The sequence below is a fragment of the Camelina sativa genome, chromosome 18 (genome assembly GCF_030686135.1).
Source record: "Camelina sativa cultivar CO46 ecotype springtype chromosome 18, ASM3068613v1".
In the NCBI taxonomy this organism is placed as follows: domain Eukaryota; kingdom Viridiplantae; phylum Streptophyta; class Magnoliopsida; order Brassicales; family Brassicaceae; genus Camelina; species Camelina sativa.
Window position 1 is genome coordinate 20,800,140 of NC_141897.1, and position 16,298 is coordinate 20,816,437.

The 16,298-nt window shown below is 34.6% G+C and overlaps 1 protein-coding gene and 1 long non-coding RNA gene across 2 annotated transcripts; both read right to left on the reverse strand.

Annotated features, from left to right (window-relative positions):
* Positions 1–58: 58 nt before the first annotated feature.
* On the reverse strand, positions 59–4,418 carry LOC104762321 (pentatricopeptide repeat-containing protein At5g61990, mitochondrial-like). Its single transcript, XM_010485590.3, has one exon. It carries the CDS (start codon positions 3,443–3,445, stop codon positions 692–694), a length of 2,754 nt encoding a protein of 917 aa, XP_010483892.2. The 5' UTR covers positions 3,446–4,418; the 3' UTR covers positions 59–691.
* A 5,619-nt stretch (positions 4,419–10,037) lies between these two features.
* LOC104763629 (uncharacterized) lies at positions 10,038–13,186 on the reverse strand. The gene is made up of 4 exons (XR_015588057.1): positions 12,929–13,186; positions 12,710–12,769; positions 12,578–12,631; positions 10,038–10,402 (listed from the first exon to the last, which is right to left on the reverse strand). It is a non-coding gene; the product is annotated as an uncharacterized LOC104763629 (long non-coding RNA).
* Between the last annotated feature and the right edge of the window lie 3,112 nt (positions 13,187–16,298).

Consider the following 16,298-nt stretch of genomic DNA (forward strand, 5'->3'; position numbering starts at 1 on the left):
TCAAATCAAATCCTCAAATCCCTTTTTTTTTGACATCTGCATTATCATCTTTTGAAACTGATGGAACAAATAACTTTATATAATTTGATCAATAACATTCAGTACATAAATCTATTACAAAACTGAAATGCAGATTGACTGACGCTAGATATGAATGATCAGGAGGACTGAGTTACCACAACACTGCCATCTCTGTTTCTTAAACTGGGTAATTTCTAGCCTACAAAAATCGAGGCAATTGCAGAATCAACAGCTCAGATGCGTCTCCCATTCATCGTCAATCCCTGAATGTAGTTATCGTGATGGAAATTGCTGCCAAGTAAATCAATGGAATCCAACATGTCTAGCTGAAGGCAAATCCGTTCTGACGTAAATGAATTGGTCCAGAAGAGTTTATGAGCAAACACAAGCTATACCAGGAACAGCAATTGCATATTCTTAACGCTAATAAATAAACAATGACATATCAGAAAAACTGAGACCGAGTAGAGAGCGTCAAAAGTGGGAGGATGAAGCTTTTAGATTACAGGTCAGGTTAGGATCAATGTTACCGTTTGCCACGATTGCAAACCGTCAGCAATTTGCAGGCAGGCAAAGTAATTGGCCGTAAACCAAACTCGAGTCAGCAGACTCCTTTTTAGCCACAAAGAAAAGAAGGAAGCTTATTTGCTTTCGGCTTTCTGTCGTAAATCTATGGAGCGGCATCAGCTTCCATTCTTTGGTTTGAGGAAATGCAACTTTCATTGATTAACTCAATAACAGTCGAAGAATCAGGAATATAATTGAGTCGAACCATGTTCTCCATAACCTTCTGAGCTGCATCCATTTCTCCCACTTTAGCAAAACCAGAGAGTAAAGCCCGACATGTTGAAATACTTAGCTTACACCCATCATCAACAGCGTTCTTAGCAAACATTTGATCCACAAGCACAAGTGCTTTCGTCGTCATCCCTTCTTTCAGGAAAGCATTGATGATGACACTATACATTATGTTGTCTGGTTCAATTCCCGCAGCAATCACGTCATCAAATACAGAAAACATTTCAGATCTTCTACCCATTTTATCATACCCGTTTAGAAGAGATGTGTAAGTTATAACAGTAGGTTTCAGATTAGCTTTCTGCATGCGGTGAAAGAGCTCCTTGGCAGCTTCCAAGTTTCCTTCCTTACATAGATAATCAATCAAAATGTTATATGTTACATCATTGGATTTGCCAAACCTATCAAACGACCCATTCATTAGACGATTTGTCACTTCTGTTCTTAATTCTGGTTTTCCAAACTTAAAAACCCAACTGATCAAAGCATTGAAAGGGGCGGTACTGAAAGCACAAGCCATCTCGTTTGTCTCAAAGATGCTTACAGCTCTTTCCACATCGTTCAATCTGCAACACCCATCCACGAGTGTTGTGTACACAAAACTATCAGGAACTAAGCCCTTTAGTTTCATCTCATCAACTAACCGAAAAGCCTCAGCTAGATCCCCAGATTTGCAATATCCATCTATAATTGTGCAGTAAGTCACTGTGTTCGGGGGAAAACCTTTACCAGACATTTCATCAAGCAGTTCCTTAGCTTTTTCAATTTCACCAGATCTGCAGAAGCCACCGAGCAACATGTTGTATATGATAACATTAGGAGTCAGACCTTCTTGAACCATCTCATCAAAAATACTAGAAGCCTTTTGCATATTTCCCAACTTAGAAAATCCATCAATGAGAGTACCATAAGAGAATACATCAGGTGCAATACCCTTTCCACGCATTTCGTGGAGAATCTCCTCGGCATAATTTACTTTTCCATTTTTAACAAGACCATTCATAAGAACAGTGTATGTTTTAGCATCCCCCAGGATCCCTTGTTCAACCATAGATCTGAATGCTGAACATGCCTCTATTACTTTCCCCTTTTTGCAATACTCATTGATCAAACCCGTGCAAAGAACCTTATTTGGAATTACGCCACATTCCAGCATCTCTTTCACATACTTATCTGCAGATGAAAACTCCCCTGCCTCTATATATCCACTGATAAATGCCCCATAGGTAAAAGCATCTGGCTTTAATCCGTTCTCGACCATTTCAACCAGAAAAGACCTTGCTTCATCCATTCTTCTAGCCTTTGAAAGACCAATGATAAGGGAATTGTAGCAAAAAGTGTCTGGTGTGATTCCTTGCTCTTTCATTTCTTTTAACACCCTCACTGCATCTCCAAACCTACTGTTCTGGAGAAAAGTTTTGATCAATGTAGTATATATAACCACATTGGGTCTGCAACCACTAGCACCCATTTCCTTCACAATGTTATAAGCTCCATCGAGATCACCAGAAGAACACATGCCTTTCACCACTGTACCATAAGTATATGGAGATATGACAATGTTCCTCTTTTTCATTTCAACAAGTAAATCATAACCCTTAAGAACATTCTTTACTCGAAAGTATCCGTCGATCAAACTAGCATAAGCCCGAACACCTGGTGTCACTCCAGATGCAATCATCCCATCAAATAGAGCCTTTGCCTTCTCCATCGCCCCTTCCTTAGACATCACACAGATAAAAAAATCATACATCTTAGGATCGATGTTAATTCCAAGTGAAACCATCTCATGAACCAGTCCGTTTGCGGCATCTGCACCTCTGCCCTTTAGTAAACCACCAATCAGTGTACTATACGAAACATTATCAGGATACACACCAACACTATCCATCTCTACCAGCAACGATTTAGCATCTTCTAGACGCTGCCGCTTACACAACCCATCTACAAGTATATTGTACGATTGCTTCCATACCACCAATCCTTTGCAAACCATCACCTTCTTCAGCTCGAGAGCTTCATCAAAATCTCCCTTTTGACACAACACTTCCAACAGATGGTTACATCGTGCCGAACTAGGAACCAATCCCAAATCCATAGTGCTACGAATCACAAACACAGCTTCATCAAACAACATTTTCTCAATGTACACATCAATCAAGATCCCAAATACAGCTCCGTCATCACTCTTTCCCGCAAACTCTCTCGAACACCTCACAATCGAGCTCAAAACCTCAGATACAGGCCATTTCCTCTCAATCATATGGTTCACAACACTATGAGCTTTCTCAAAACTACCGAAACTACACAGAAACAAAGCGAGAAACGAAAACGAATCCAATTTATGCTCCCCAACTTTTTGAGAATCGACCCAATTGAAGAAACTGAAAAGCTTAGCGGGATCATCGACGCGTCTGGATCGTAAAACGGAGAGAACCACGTCTGGGTTGATCTCGGTGGAAAGATTCGAAGATACAAGAGTGTCAAGCCAGTTCACCTCGTTGAGTATTCCCGCTATTTCAGCTGATGCGTCGGAGATTTTCTCAATGTTAACGGAAAACGATCGGAAAAGTAAACAGTTCGCTCTTAGCACCAAACATCTTCTCCTGAGCAACGTTGATCCCATGATTTCCGGTATCGGAGATTCAACAACCTCGTCGGAGAAGAGGATTTAATCAACAAAATAAAATAAGACTTTCAAAACAAAAACAAAATAACCATTATTCTAAAGGCCCATTATTGTTTGGGCTTTTGAGCCCAAACACTTACGTACTCCTTGCATTTTTCAGATGGTTTCTACACAAGCTAGTAAGGGCAAATTAAAAAAAAAATAGAATTAGTAGATTTGTATGAATTACACGTGATTTACGAGTTTTAAAGATAATTTTATGTTATTTTGTAATCTAGAAAGTGGTATGGTATGTTATAGTATAGTGTATTCATAGAGGTTGAATTTAAATACTATATTTATAATATGGAGAGAGGGGGTTATGTATGGCCTTATGGGAGAAGATATGATGAAGATACTATATTTATAATATGGAGAGAGGGGGTTATGTATGGCCTTATGGGAGAAGATATGATGAAGATCCTCACTAAAGTTGAATTTCAAATGGTGCATGAATGTGTTTACCCACAATCCATAGTGTGTGAAATGCATGGTTTGACCAAATTTTCTTTCCTGTTTTGTTTTGACATGAGATATCTTTTTTGAGAAAAGTCGACGGACGGGTATGGGGGGTAGTAAACATTAACTAACACTAATAAGTAATAATTAAAAAAATCACTTGTTTAAAATTATAAAACGTGTTTTAGTTAGTTCCAAAACATGTGGGTGTATACATTCACATGTAGTCTAATAATATTTCTTTGTATCAAAATACTTGAGGGTTAAGTTAAATCATGAAAATTTAGTTATTGATATTTTTGAACTATAAATAAAGTCACCTAATAAACCTCGGAAAAAAAATCAAGTGTCTAAAAATTTCCAAGCCTAAGATTTTAAGATAGCTTTTCGAAATCACTAGTTGCACAAAAAGAAAAATATTAATGATCCAATAAGCATCCCTGAAATAGTCTCTTTAACCATTATGACTCTAGACTTAATACGATTGGATGTTAGATTTTTATACCATCGACGAAACTTCCCAAGTTGTAGATCTTAATTATGATAACATCATTTGTATGATCTACTTTGGATGCAAATCCAAGTTAAAAAAATACTAAGCATAGTGACTAAATGTTATCATCATAAGAATAAAATAGTCTATAGGGTAAAGATACATTTTATTAATTATTAAATGTTGCTATTTAGAATTGTTACACTGTTCCAAGTTGATTAATCTTTGAACAGAAAAATAATAATAATAATAAATAATTGGTGTTGGAAGCAAGGAAGCAGTGAGTAAAGAAAACAAGTTAATCAAGCTGACGACTAAATATCATCTTAGACGCTTTCATCGTCATTAGATACAATTAATTATTAGTATTGTTTATGACCCATCGACCCAAGTTGGCTCCAAAAACTAGTGCATTCTATTTTTTAAAACCATTATGTTTTTTTTTCCTATAAATTAATCTCTTTTTTTTTTTTGTGTTGTTCTATGATGGTCAAAGAAAAAAGTTAAAAAAGTATTTGATTTTCATAAAGTGATGTTTAGTCAGAAATAGTATTTTTTCATTGAGATAGGGAAGTTTTCCAAATTCTATTAGCAAACAACTATGTTTTGCGAAAAAGATAATTTACCTTGTCTAACCAAAAGAATTACTAATATCAACTCATAAACCTACTTTTAACTAAAACAATTTTAAATCAAAGAGATCGTGTATTTGTATTTCTTAATTCTTTTAACTCAAAAGTTCAAGTTCCTATACGGACGATTTTTATAAATAAAATGGCATAAGCCGACAACATTGAAGCACTGTCGGTGGGGGAGAGTCTGTATTTAAGATTGAAACAGATAATTATGAAATTTTATTTTATTTTTGGCCGTATTTTTCTTCATAATTTGACCCGATCAACTTATATGAAAACTATTGTTAATTAGACGAACCAAATCACGAGGACAGGAGGCTTGACACGTCACACGTGGGCAAAATTTTGTATAAAATCCGACTAAATGAAACCAAAAAAACAATTACTCATAACTAATCAAATTGCTAATTTTATAATCAGAAGAGAAAATAATACTAAGATTGATGATTAGCCGTTGGAAAATGTATACATATTGGGGGATAAAAGACGGTCCATAATGTCTACCACACAAACGTATTCCATGCAAGTCTTGACAACTTGCCACAAGCTTTTAATTATTTTAATCAAAACGTTAAATGATTATGGCTTATAATACATAATCAAAAGTATGTTATCTCTAATTGACTTGAAAGTGGTGGAGGCTATCTTCTAACTCTATGGTGGAACCATGCGATTATAATTATTTATTTAATCTATCCTGTGATTTTAGATAAAATTGACGTACATGGGCGGCTACAGTTGTGTGTGTAATGGTATTAATGGGTTCTGTTTGTTTTTATTTGGATTTTATTTTGGTTTCCGAGTTTTTTTTTTTTTTTTATTATATTGAAATAGTGTGATTAATTCTAAGTTCTAATCACACTATTCCAATATAAATAATAAAAAAAATTTTGATTAATTTGTGATTTCATCTTTGTTTTCACTTTTTTTTTTTTTTAAATGAGAACTATTTTATAGGTTATATACCTAAATATTCCCATTTTTAGCAAAAAAAAAGAATTATTACAAGTGTGGAAAATAAGTGATCAAATCGATTTGATGTTTTTTTTAGCCATATCTCAAGCTCTTCGAATAGTAAATTTAATAAGACGTAACTACATATGTTGTCAAAATAAATCAAATATCATAATTCGACTTGATATAATTCGATTCATTAAATCTAATGGCATTACTTTTGGATTTAACTGAATTACTATTAGTCTATTAGAATGAAATAAAAACAAATTGGAATTGGTTGGAAACGATAATACATGTGATTAAAGAAGCAGGTAGGTAGGCTGCTTTATATGGCTGGACCGTTTTAAAAGTTCGTCTTCTGTTTTTTTTTTTTTATTAATATTATTATTTTCCAGCTTTAAGATATGAAAAATAAAGTCTAATATTCTCTAGGTTTCAAAATATATGATGTTTTAGCTAAAGTACGCAGATTAAAGTTTTTATTTTTAACAAGTTTAACTAATCAGAAACAATACTACATAATAAAAAAATATTAAACTAATTTAAAAGTTGTATAAAAACTTAAAAAATTATCTAAAACATCTTGTAATTTGAAACAGAATGAGTAAAAAATAACAACATATAGAAATGACGTCAGCATCTGTAGTCTATCCTAACCCGTTTCTTCACCTAAACGACTGTCACGCAACGTGCGTGAGACTAGACGTAACCGAACTCCATTGGAACTAACCCTTTTTTTTCTTCTAATAAAACCAAAAAAGAAAAAACGAGTAATTCGTTCTGGCTTTTACCTGCGAGACCCACGCGCGTTGGAAAGGGAGACTGCTATTTACGTGGCGCGTGTCAAATCGTTTCCTGGATAACCGTCTAGTCACTCAAGCGTTACCCTTTTAGCAATTTGACCCGGACGGAATCAACTTGTTTGAATGGAATGGCTCGAGTCCGCCAATCAGATTCCACGAGCCATCTTTTTTTTTTTTGGGTTGTGTAAACTGACCACCACTGACTGAGTCCCTCCCTCTCTTATTACTATATGTAATCAAAACCTCTTTTGTAAACCCGATTGAATAATTCCGCTTGGAATCCGTCACGGTCGCGTGTGTCTCACTCCCTTGATATGTAGAAGTGCGATTATGACGTGGCATGTTGGGATAAAGACCCAAAGACCAGAATATATTTATCTATATCTATAAGTATTAAAAAAAAATTATTTTCTTCACTAATTATAAAACAAATGATTTTGAAATTTAAGTTTCACTGTACACTTTTGTTAATATGACATGATGTAGCGAAATAATTTTTTTATCACCTTTCGAATTAAAACCAAAACTACGTTTTTCAGATTTTGGTTTTTAATTATTGTAATGGAAAGTAGGGTTTGGTCTGTAGGTTAGGGTTCAAAGAGGGAAGAGATTAGGAGAAAGGAAGCATGAAGGCATGACCCATTTCTTGTATTAGTGCTCCTTAATTTGGTGACACGTGTAGGTCCCACGTGTAATCACTTCACATTATTATTTTATTTATTTAGTTTTTTTTTCAATAAGTAAAAAACAAAACTTAGTCCATCATTTCAATAGTAGTTCTTTTTTCTTTTCTTGTTGCAAATTGTTTAAGCTCGCTCTCACAATCTTTTACTATGTAATTCAACTCCACTCTAATTTTTATTGTTATTGTATTAAAAATCCCTTTTACCCGGAAACAATCTATCATGGGTTGGTAATGACACACATTAACACAGTGTTAGAGAATGATTCCTTTTTCTTTTCTTACCAACAGAAAAAAAACAAATCTACAGTAAAGTGTTAGGTGATCTTATATCATATAAGTATATCACATAGGAAATAATACTCAAATTATGTCTTATAATTTCGATAATGGACGAATGTGGTTATAAATAGTTATGGATACCAAACAAGATTTCTTAACTAGAAAGAAAAAAAAAATAATAATATTGGAGCACATTTTGCTCGTTTTCCATCAACCCTATTTCTCCAAAAATTTGTTCACATCATGGACCGATCATCAAGAATATAGAACATATATACTATATGTATATGGCTATATATATAGATAGATATCAGCCCTATCTAGCTATAATTATAATGAAAAATTGACAATAAAGGGGACATTCACGTGTGTGAGCATGTACTACTCTACAGTCTACACACATGTCGACAGTTATTATATACGTTGATAATATCAATAATATTTGTTACTAAAATATAAAATGAAATTTAAATACTAGTAATATTTTGTTATACTTATCTTTTTAAAAACAATACTGTAGTATTTTGATAGTGTACTATTTAAGTCTATTCTCTGTTCCTTTGCCAATCTAAGGGCAATTCCAATGGGAAGATATATTTTTGGGCCTCTTAAGATTGTTTATTAATAGATTAAGAATTTTGTGATTATTAATTAAAAATTTTCCCCTAATGATAGGTTCTTATTTTGAGTCTTTTTTTTTTTTTTTGAAAAATAAAAATTTAAATTAGAATATGAAATTAATGCATTTGAGATATATGTTTATAAAATTATTGCATTTCATAAAATTTTAAACATAGGAAACATTAAAACATAATAAAAGATAAATAAAATTCATAAAAAGAGAAAATGCTTAATGGTATTCTCCAAATTTTGCCCAAATATTCTCAACCAAATCATCTTGTAACTGTTTATGTTTATCTCGATCACGAACACGCAAACGAATGTTCATCATAGTGGAGACACATGAAGGCCTGGTTGTTGGTATGCCGAAGTCCACTTCTGAAGTTCGGTTGGACTCCATGTGTGTGAATTCGGATTGATCAAACAGAGTGTATCCATTTCGTTCGTTTTCTACGATCATATTGTGCAGTATGATACATGCTATCATTATATTTCCAATTTTATTCTTATCCCAAAGAAGAGCCGGATTTTTGACTATGGCAAATCGAGCCTGCAAAACTCCAAAAGCACGCTCGACATCTTTACGTGCAAGCAAAGAAACAGTCTTTTGGAGTTTGCGGTAGTGGAATAGATTGGATAAAAGTAGACCATTTTGGATAAATACCATCTATGAGATAGTAAGCCATCTTGTACTGGTGTCCGTTGACATTGTATTTAACTTTTGGAGCTCGACCGTTTAAAATATCATCAAAAACAGGAGAACGATCAAGAATATTTATATCGTTTAATGTACCTGGAGGTCCGAAAAAAGCATGCCAGATCCAGAGATCTTGTGATGCTACAGCTTCTAAAACGATTGTCGGCTTGCCAGAACCACGTGTATATTGACATTTCCATGCGGTTGGACAATTCTTCCACTCCCAATGCATACAATCAATGCTTCCTATCATCCCCGGAAATCCGCGGAACTCTCCAATATCGAGTAGACGTTGAAGATCTTCTGGTGTTGGTCTTCGTAAGTACTCACCTCCAAAACAATTTATGATGGCATCAACAAAATGATCCAAGTATGAGAACGATGTGGTTTCAGCAAGTCGAAGGTATTCGTCACAAGCATCAGCTGTCGTACCATATGCCATCATACGAATTGTTGCTGTACACTTTTGTAGTGTTGATAGCCCCAACCTTCCTGTAGCATCTCTTCGTTGTTGAAAGAATGGAATTTCCGTTCCTAGTCTTTCAACGATACGCATGAACAAGAGCTTGTTCATTCGAAATCTGCGTCGAAACATTCTAGGAGGGTATGTTGGATCTTCACTGAAATAATCGTTCCACAAGTGGGCATGGCCGACTTCACGATTTCTTTCAATAAAAGTTCGCTTCTTCTTTGGTTTGGGTGGTGGTTGATGTTGAACAGATGGAGTGAGAAGAGATTGCCAAACTTGATTGGAAATTTGGTCACAAACTTGATTTAAGGTTTCATCAATGGTGTCATCAAAATTATTGTGTGAAGAAGATGCCATTGTTGATGAATGGTGAAAGAAAAGCTAGAGAGTGTTTGATATTTGGTGAGTGTTTGATATTTTTTGAGTGTTTGATTTTTTTGGTGAATTGGTAGTGTTTGATAGATCACGAACACTCTTTGTTATATAGACTTCTACAAGCAACAAGTTGTGGTGTGAAATCGAATTAAATTTGTGGAGAAGGAAGAAAAAAACAAAAAATGGACTTGTACAAACTTGTGGTGTATGACACAAAAAAAACAAACAATTGGTACTATATTATAATGAAAGATTCGACATCTTGTGGTGTACTATAGAGCTGTTTGATCACGGGAGACACTTGTGAGGTGTTGTTTCATCACGGGAAACGCTTGTGTGGTGGTTGAAGCTCACAGGATATGCTTGTGCCCTTTTGGTTGAACATGACGTGAACCTCTAGTGTGGTCAAGATCAACAGTCACCATCCTTGTAACCAAGAATCCTGAAATAATGTACACAACACCAAACAATTAGTTCTTGTAACCAAAAAACACAAGTACAATTAATAAGGAACATTGACAACACTAAACAAGTAATTCCATCCGATTATATACTCCCATTTAGTTGTAACCAAACTAAAACCAAATACATTAATTCAAACCGATTACATAGTAGAACAAACAAAAACAAAGTACATTAAGTGAATCCAAATAAGGATTCAAGCCAATTACAACCACAACCAAACAAAAACCGAATACATTAAGTGAATCCAAATAAGGAACAAACTAAAACCGATTACAATAAAACAACCACCAACCTAGTACATAAAACAACCACTAACCTAGTACATAAAACCGATTCAAACTGATGACAACATTTCATCAATTAGTTTGTCTTTTAAAGCCTTTTCCGATTCACTAAGTGAATCTTTGTTTGCAATAAGATTTTCAAGCATCATATGCTTGCTATGCTTCTCTTTCATAGCAAACTCCATCTCTTTCAAAGCAAAGTCTTTCTGCTTCATCTCATACATCTTCCCAACCTCTTGCATCTGAAACTCCAACAAAGCTTTAGGATCCCCCTCTACATTCGCTTGAGTGTTGATGTGTTTCTTACCCTTTCCTCTCAACAACTTCGCAACCTTAATACCAGTAAGACGTTGCATAGGTCCATCCTCGAGATCAATGGGAGCTTCGGAGGCAGAACCATCCTCACGTGTCCTTTTATTTCCATGATCTTTAGGAGATGTGGAATCACACCACTTTTGGTCATATCGAAGCTCTAGCCATGCATGCTCCACGGTGAATTTGACCTTGTGATCATTAAAAAAAATCTGGTATGCTAGCTTCAGAACATCATCTTCATTATGCCCACTAGATTTCTCCCTTGTAGCAGCTTCATAGCAGCCAACGAACTTGCACACAGTGTCGTTGATCTTACGCCCCCACTGCTTACAATGATTATCCAACCTCTTTGGTCGACCAACAGCATTCGGACATTTGCCTACATAATCTGCTATCCTTCCCCAAAAGGCTCCACGTCTCTGCTAGTTTGATGTTATCGGGTCCTTGCTTGTGTTTAACCAAGCAGAGACAAACATCACATCATCTGCTGGTAACCAAGCATGCCTTGCTCGTCGGTTACCAACAGGTGATGGAGCTGCAGGTGGGACGTCAGTACATTGACTCTCATTAGGAGAGTCAATGTGGTTGCTGGAATCATGTTGACTTTGTAGGAAATCGTAGAAGCTAGCAGAGAAATGATATGGATTCAAGGAGTCCTCTGAACCCATAGTTGCTGCTTCGTGTGTGTGTTAGAAGGAGAAGGAACGATTGTTGTGGTTTTGTTTTTTGTGTTTGGTGTTTATGTTTTGTGTTTTGTGTTTTGTGTTTTACTTATCAATTACCCCTTTTATTTACAATCTGATTTTAGTAGTTTACTTTTTAAACTAGTGTGTTAAAGTTTTCAATTTAAGTCTACCCGTTGCCACAACAACCACAACAACCAACAAACCCTAAACCATCACACAATAAGTCTGATGTCGACCACCCTAGACCCTAACCAAGTACTAATGGTATTTATCACAACCAACAAACAACAAGCATCCATCATGACTGACTCGACACTTAACTACACTCAAACCAAATAAATGAATAATACCAATAATAAAAAAAAAGAGAAAAGATCATATGAATACTAAACCTAATCCCTCCTAACCGGTAATAAACAGAGTTCAAAATTCTAACCTTGTGTTATGCTTGAGAACACTAAAAGATGATCAATGAAACTAAAACTGATTGTTAAAAGCATCATCAAAAACCTTAAATAACAAAAAAGACAAGTAAACATCAATGTGTCATCAAGAATGAAGTGTTATAGGAATAGAGTTAAAAAGAGAAATCAACTACAAGAGTAACGTGATTACCCTGGCAATAGCCTAGCGGGAGCAAGAGATGCAGCCAATGTTTGGTATACTCTATAAATGTTTGGTATCTAATTAAGATGCAGCAAAGCAGAGACCATAGATTGGCATGTGATGAACGAGCTACAACCAAACCGAAAACTAAGCCAAGATACAGTTTTCACATCAGAAGTCAACAACAAACCAAACTCTACTCTGCTAGAAATCACACTACCACGTAGATAAGAGATATAGGGCAAGAGACCAGTTAGTTACCTGATGTTTCTCTCTTCAAACCCTCCCACACATTAATCCTTGTACCTCGACTGTCTGCATCAAAGAGACAAAGGTATTTAATTTCACTTATATAGAAAGACAGAAAAAATGGGTTAAGAGAAAGAACACTACCTGAAGATGTAGGGCAGAGAAGAAAACGATCCATCAGAACCATCACCGACCAGAAAGCATCTTCCAAGAGATAAGAATCAAATGAACCAAAGTAAAAATTCAGAAACAAACAAATGATAACAACCAACCCTAATCCTAAATTTAAGAACAAAATCGATTAAACCTAATCCCTCCTAACTATTCGCGAATTCAACCTACTAAACAGAGAATTCAACTTACCCTTGCTTCCAATTGCTGCAATCTCATCGAATAAACCCTAATCCCTCCTCCGATTCGCCTCCGAGCTTATATCCCTTTCGCTTCCCCTTTCTTCTCCACAATCGCCCCTGATTCCGTAGCTGTAAGATATCCAGATCCTTCCTTTTATCAAGAATGGACTTCGATCGAGAGATAATCACCGAGAGAGAGAGAGAGATCGAGAGAGTCAGAGATCGAGAGAGAAAAAGTTTCTCTCGACAAATGTTTTTTTTTTGGGTCGAAGAAACAAATGCTTTTTTTGGTTCTTCTATTTTTTTTTCACCCAACAAACACTCGACACGTACGAGCTCTTAAAACATAATCGAGTATGTTATATTAGAACCTCTCTTACTTTTTTTTGTTATTTCTGATTTTTTTTTCCTTCTTCCTTAAAACCTGCCTTAGAACCCCCCATTGGGGTTAAACTAAGTATTTAATACTATTGTACTATTAGTAGCCCTGAGATCTATTATCCGAGATCCGAGATCCACTCCTATCCGCTTCAAAAAACTGGATATCCGGGTGGGTGGATCCGGATCCAGATAATATAAAATTTTATAACCGGATATCCGGATCCGTATATATAGACATATAAATATATTAATGTTGGGCTTTTATACTTATATATATTATGTTGGGCCTGTTAGTAAAGCCCACATACTAAAAACTATAAATTGAAGAAACAAAATAAGAGTCCAATTGATATATTAATGTTTTTTAGATATTAGGGTTTCACGCCTTCACCCTCACCTCGCCGATCTGTATTTTTTTCTTCTTCTTCTTCTCTTTTTTGCCATTAACAACCACTTCTTCATCTTCCGATGACCAATTTTGGCGATGCAAATGACGAAAACGTAAGTCATGAAGAACTGTCTGACGATGCTTTTGCTGTGAAGAATGAAAGAGACAAAGAAATTCTTTTTCCCTCGGATCCGGATATCCGTCGAATTTTCTGGTTTTAAACGGATCTCCAAAAACCGGATATCTGAGTAGACGGATCCGGATACAGATATCAAAACTACAAATCCGACCGGATACGGATCGGAGCCGGATACACTCAATTTTGCCGGATATCCGGCTCCGTCTCAGGGCTAACTATTAGTTTCAATTATAGCTATATCACTATGAATATGTCCGAATAATGGTCTAATATAATTTATATTATCCGAGATATATGAAAATTATTATTAACAAACGATCGAGCTGTAGAGAAGAGAAATGCTTTTACAAAAAAAGCCTATGTCTACTTTATGTTATGTGTGTTTCTGATTATTAAAATTGCAAAAGGGTACACAGTAGGCCTGGACACTAATACTCGTTACCCGTATTCGACCCATTATTCGGCTCGTACACGTCCCAAAAAAGGGTACCTGAAGCTTTAGGGTCGAGTAAAGGGTATTATAATTATATTACCCGTGAGTAAGGGACGAGTATAGGGTATTAGTTTAGTTTTCAATACCCGTCTCGTTATTCATTCCTTTACCCGTTTTGTTACCCGACCCGTAAATACCCTTTAATATTTTATATCATTATTCTTTATTATTAATTTATAAATATATTATAGAGTTAAAGTTAAAGCCTAGGTTCAACTTAGTCCAACTGAAATAATGATATATGACGCCCAATTGAATTAATATTTTATTTTTATTTTTAAAGTTTGTAATTTTCTAATTTTTGGACATATATGTTGCATACATTTATGAATTTTTTTTTTTTGGATTTTGGTATACGAAATTATTATTGCGATTATTGACAATTTTTTTTATCGGATATTCATTTTCCGGAGAAGGGTAAAGGGTCAATATTTAAAGGGTCAACTATTTTTTTCCGGGTATCCGTTTTTACGGGTAACCATTATTTAAGGGTCGAATACGAGTAATTTTTTTATTACCCGTTAGAATTAGGTCGGATAAAGGGTACGAGAAAATTCAAAGGTACTAGTCTCATGTCCAGTCATACTACACAATATAGAAAATGTTCGTAGGCTTTGAGAATACCAAAATTTAAATTAATTATTTAAATGGTGATGGGTAAATTAATTAGGGTAAAGAAAAGCAGATGATTATACAATTTTTTAAAAAGGGTATTTTATTGTATTTTGATTATAGTATTTGGTATGTCTCGTAAAGATTGATATTTAGAAGTTTTACACTTTTAAAAAAAACAATGATTAATAAGTTTAAATAAATCTTTTTCTTTGACTAAAGAGACATTATTTACTTTTAAATTAATAACAATTTAAAATTTTAAATATTTTCAATAATTACTTTTTAAAATTTACAAAACATTAATATAATAAAAAAATATTCCAAAACTTCCATCTTTACAAGAGGGAGTATATGTTAAATTAAACGGACAAAGATTCCTACAAAGGGGTTTGCTTTTTAGACCACATACAAATGCTACACAGTACTCTATGGGTCCCACACCCCTTAGCAAGTGCGTTACCAACACGTGATTTCCTCCCTCTCCTCTCCTATCTACTACTAGTACTTACTTACTATTATCTCTCTCGTATCGTATTGTATCGTTTCCCTCTAGTTCATCATATCTCGCGTGTGACGTGTTAATGTTGAACACAGTCTTCTTCTTCTTCTTTGGCAATCTTTTATCCAAAGGATTGTTTTCTTTTCTTTTCCCAAACGTTTTTATGATTCATGCCATGCGTTTGTAATTTTGTATATTCGTTTGTTAAGTGATGTTAAATTGTCTTGTTTGAGATCGGTTATTCTTTTCGTTTATCGATTTTAAAGATATTGGTTTGGTTATAAATAATAAGTAATTTGACTGACAATGTCAATAATAGGTTATTTTTGGATTGTACCTGCTACCTAGCTAATAGTATTCTTGTCTATATTAATTGTGAGTGTTAGGAAAAAAAATTGTGATGGTTACAGATTTCTATGAACTTATCAGAAGAAATTCAGCTCATATTTAAATTTAACTAATTTTTTTTAGTTCCATGTAATAAATTTAATATTGTAGATTTTTCTCCTATTAAAAATATACTACATAAATATTTTTAGTATGAAATTTACAGTTCAATACTTCAATTCACACAACTCTAATGTGACAGTAGTTGGACTAATCTTTTTTTCTTTAGAAAAACTAATTACACTGTAATCTTATTTTGCCAGCTGTGTGAGTGGTTACAATCAAAAACAACGCATCTATATATAAAAACCAGATAATTTTGTTTTCCTTTAAACGCTTCCACATAGGCAGCATATATTTATGACGGGGATGTACGGAATCTAGTCTCTGAATCACTACTAATTAATTTAAATCTCGTTTGCCAGCTGTATATCAGTGGTAATCCAAGATAATTTGGAACTTAATTTTAGATAATCGA

What these genes read in the sequence shown, in the direction of transcription:
- LOC104762321 (XM_010485590.3), bottom strand. Translation starts at nt 3,445, where the DNA reads ATGGGATCAACGTTGCTCAGGAGAAGATGTTTGGTGCTAAGAGCGAAC.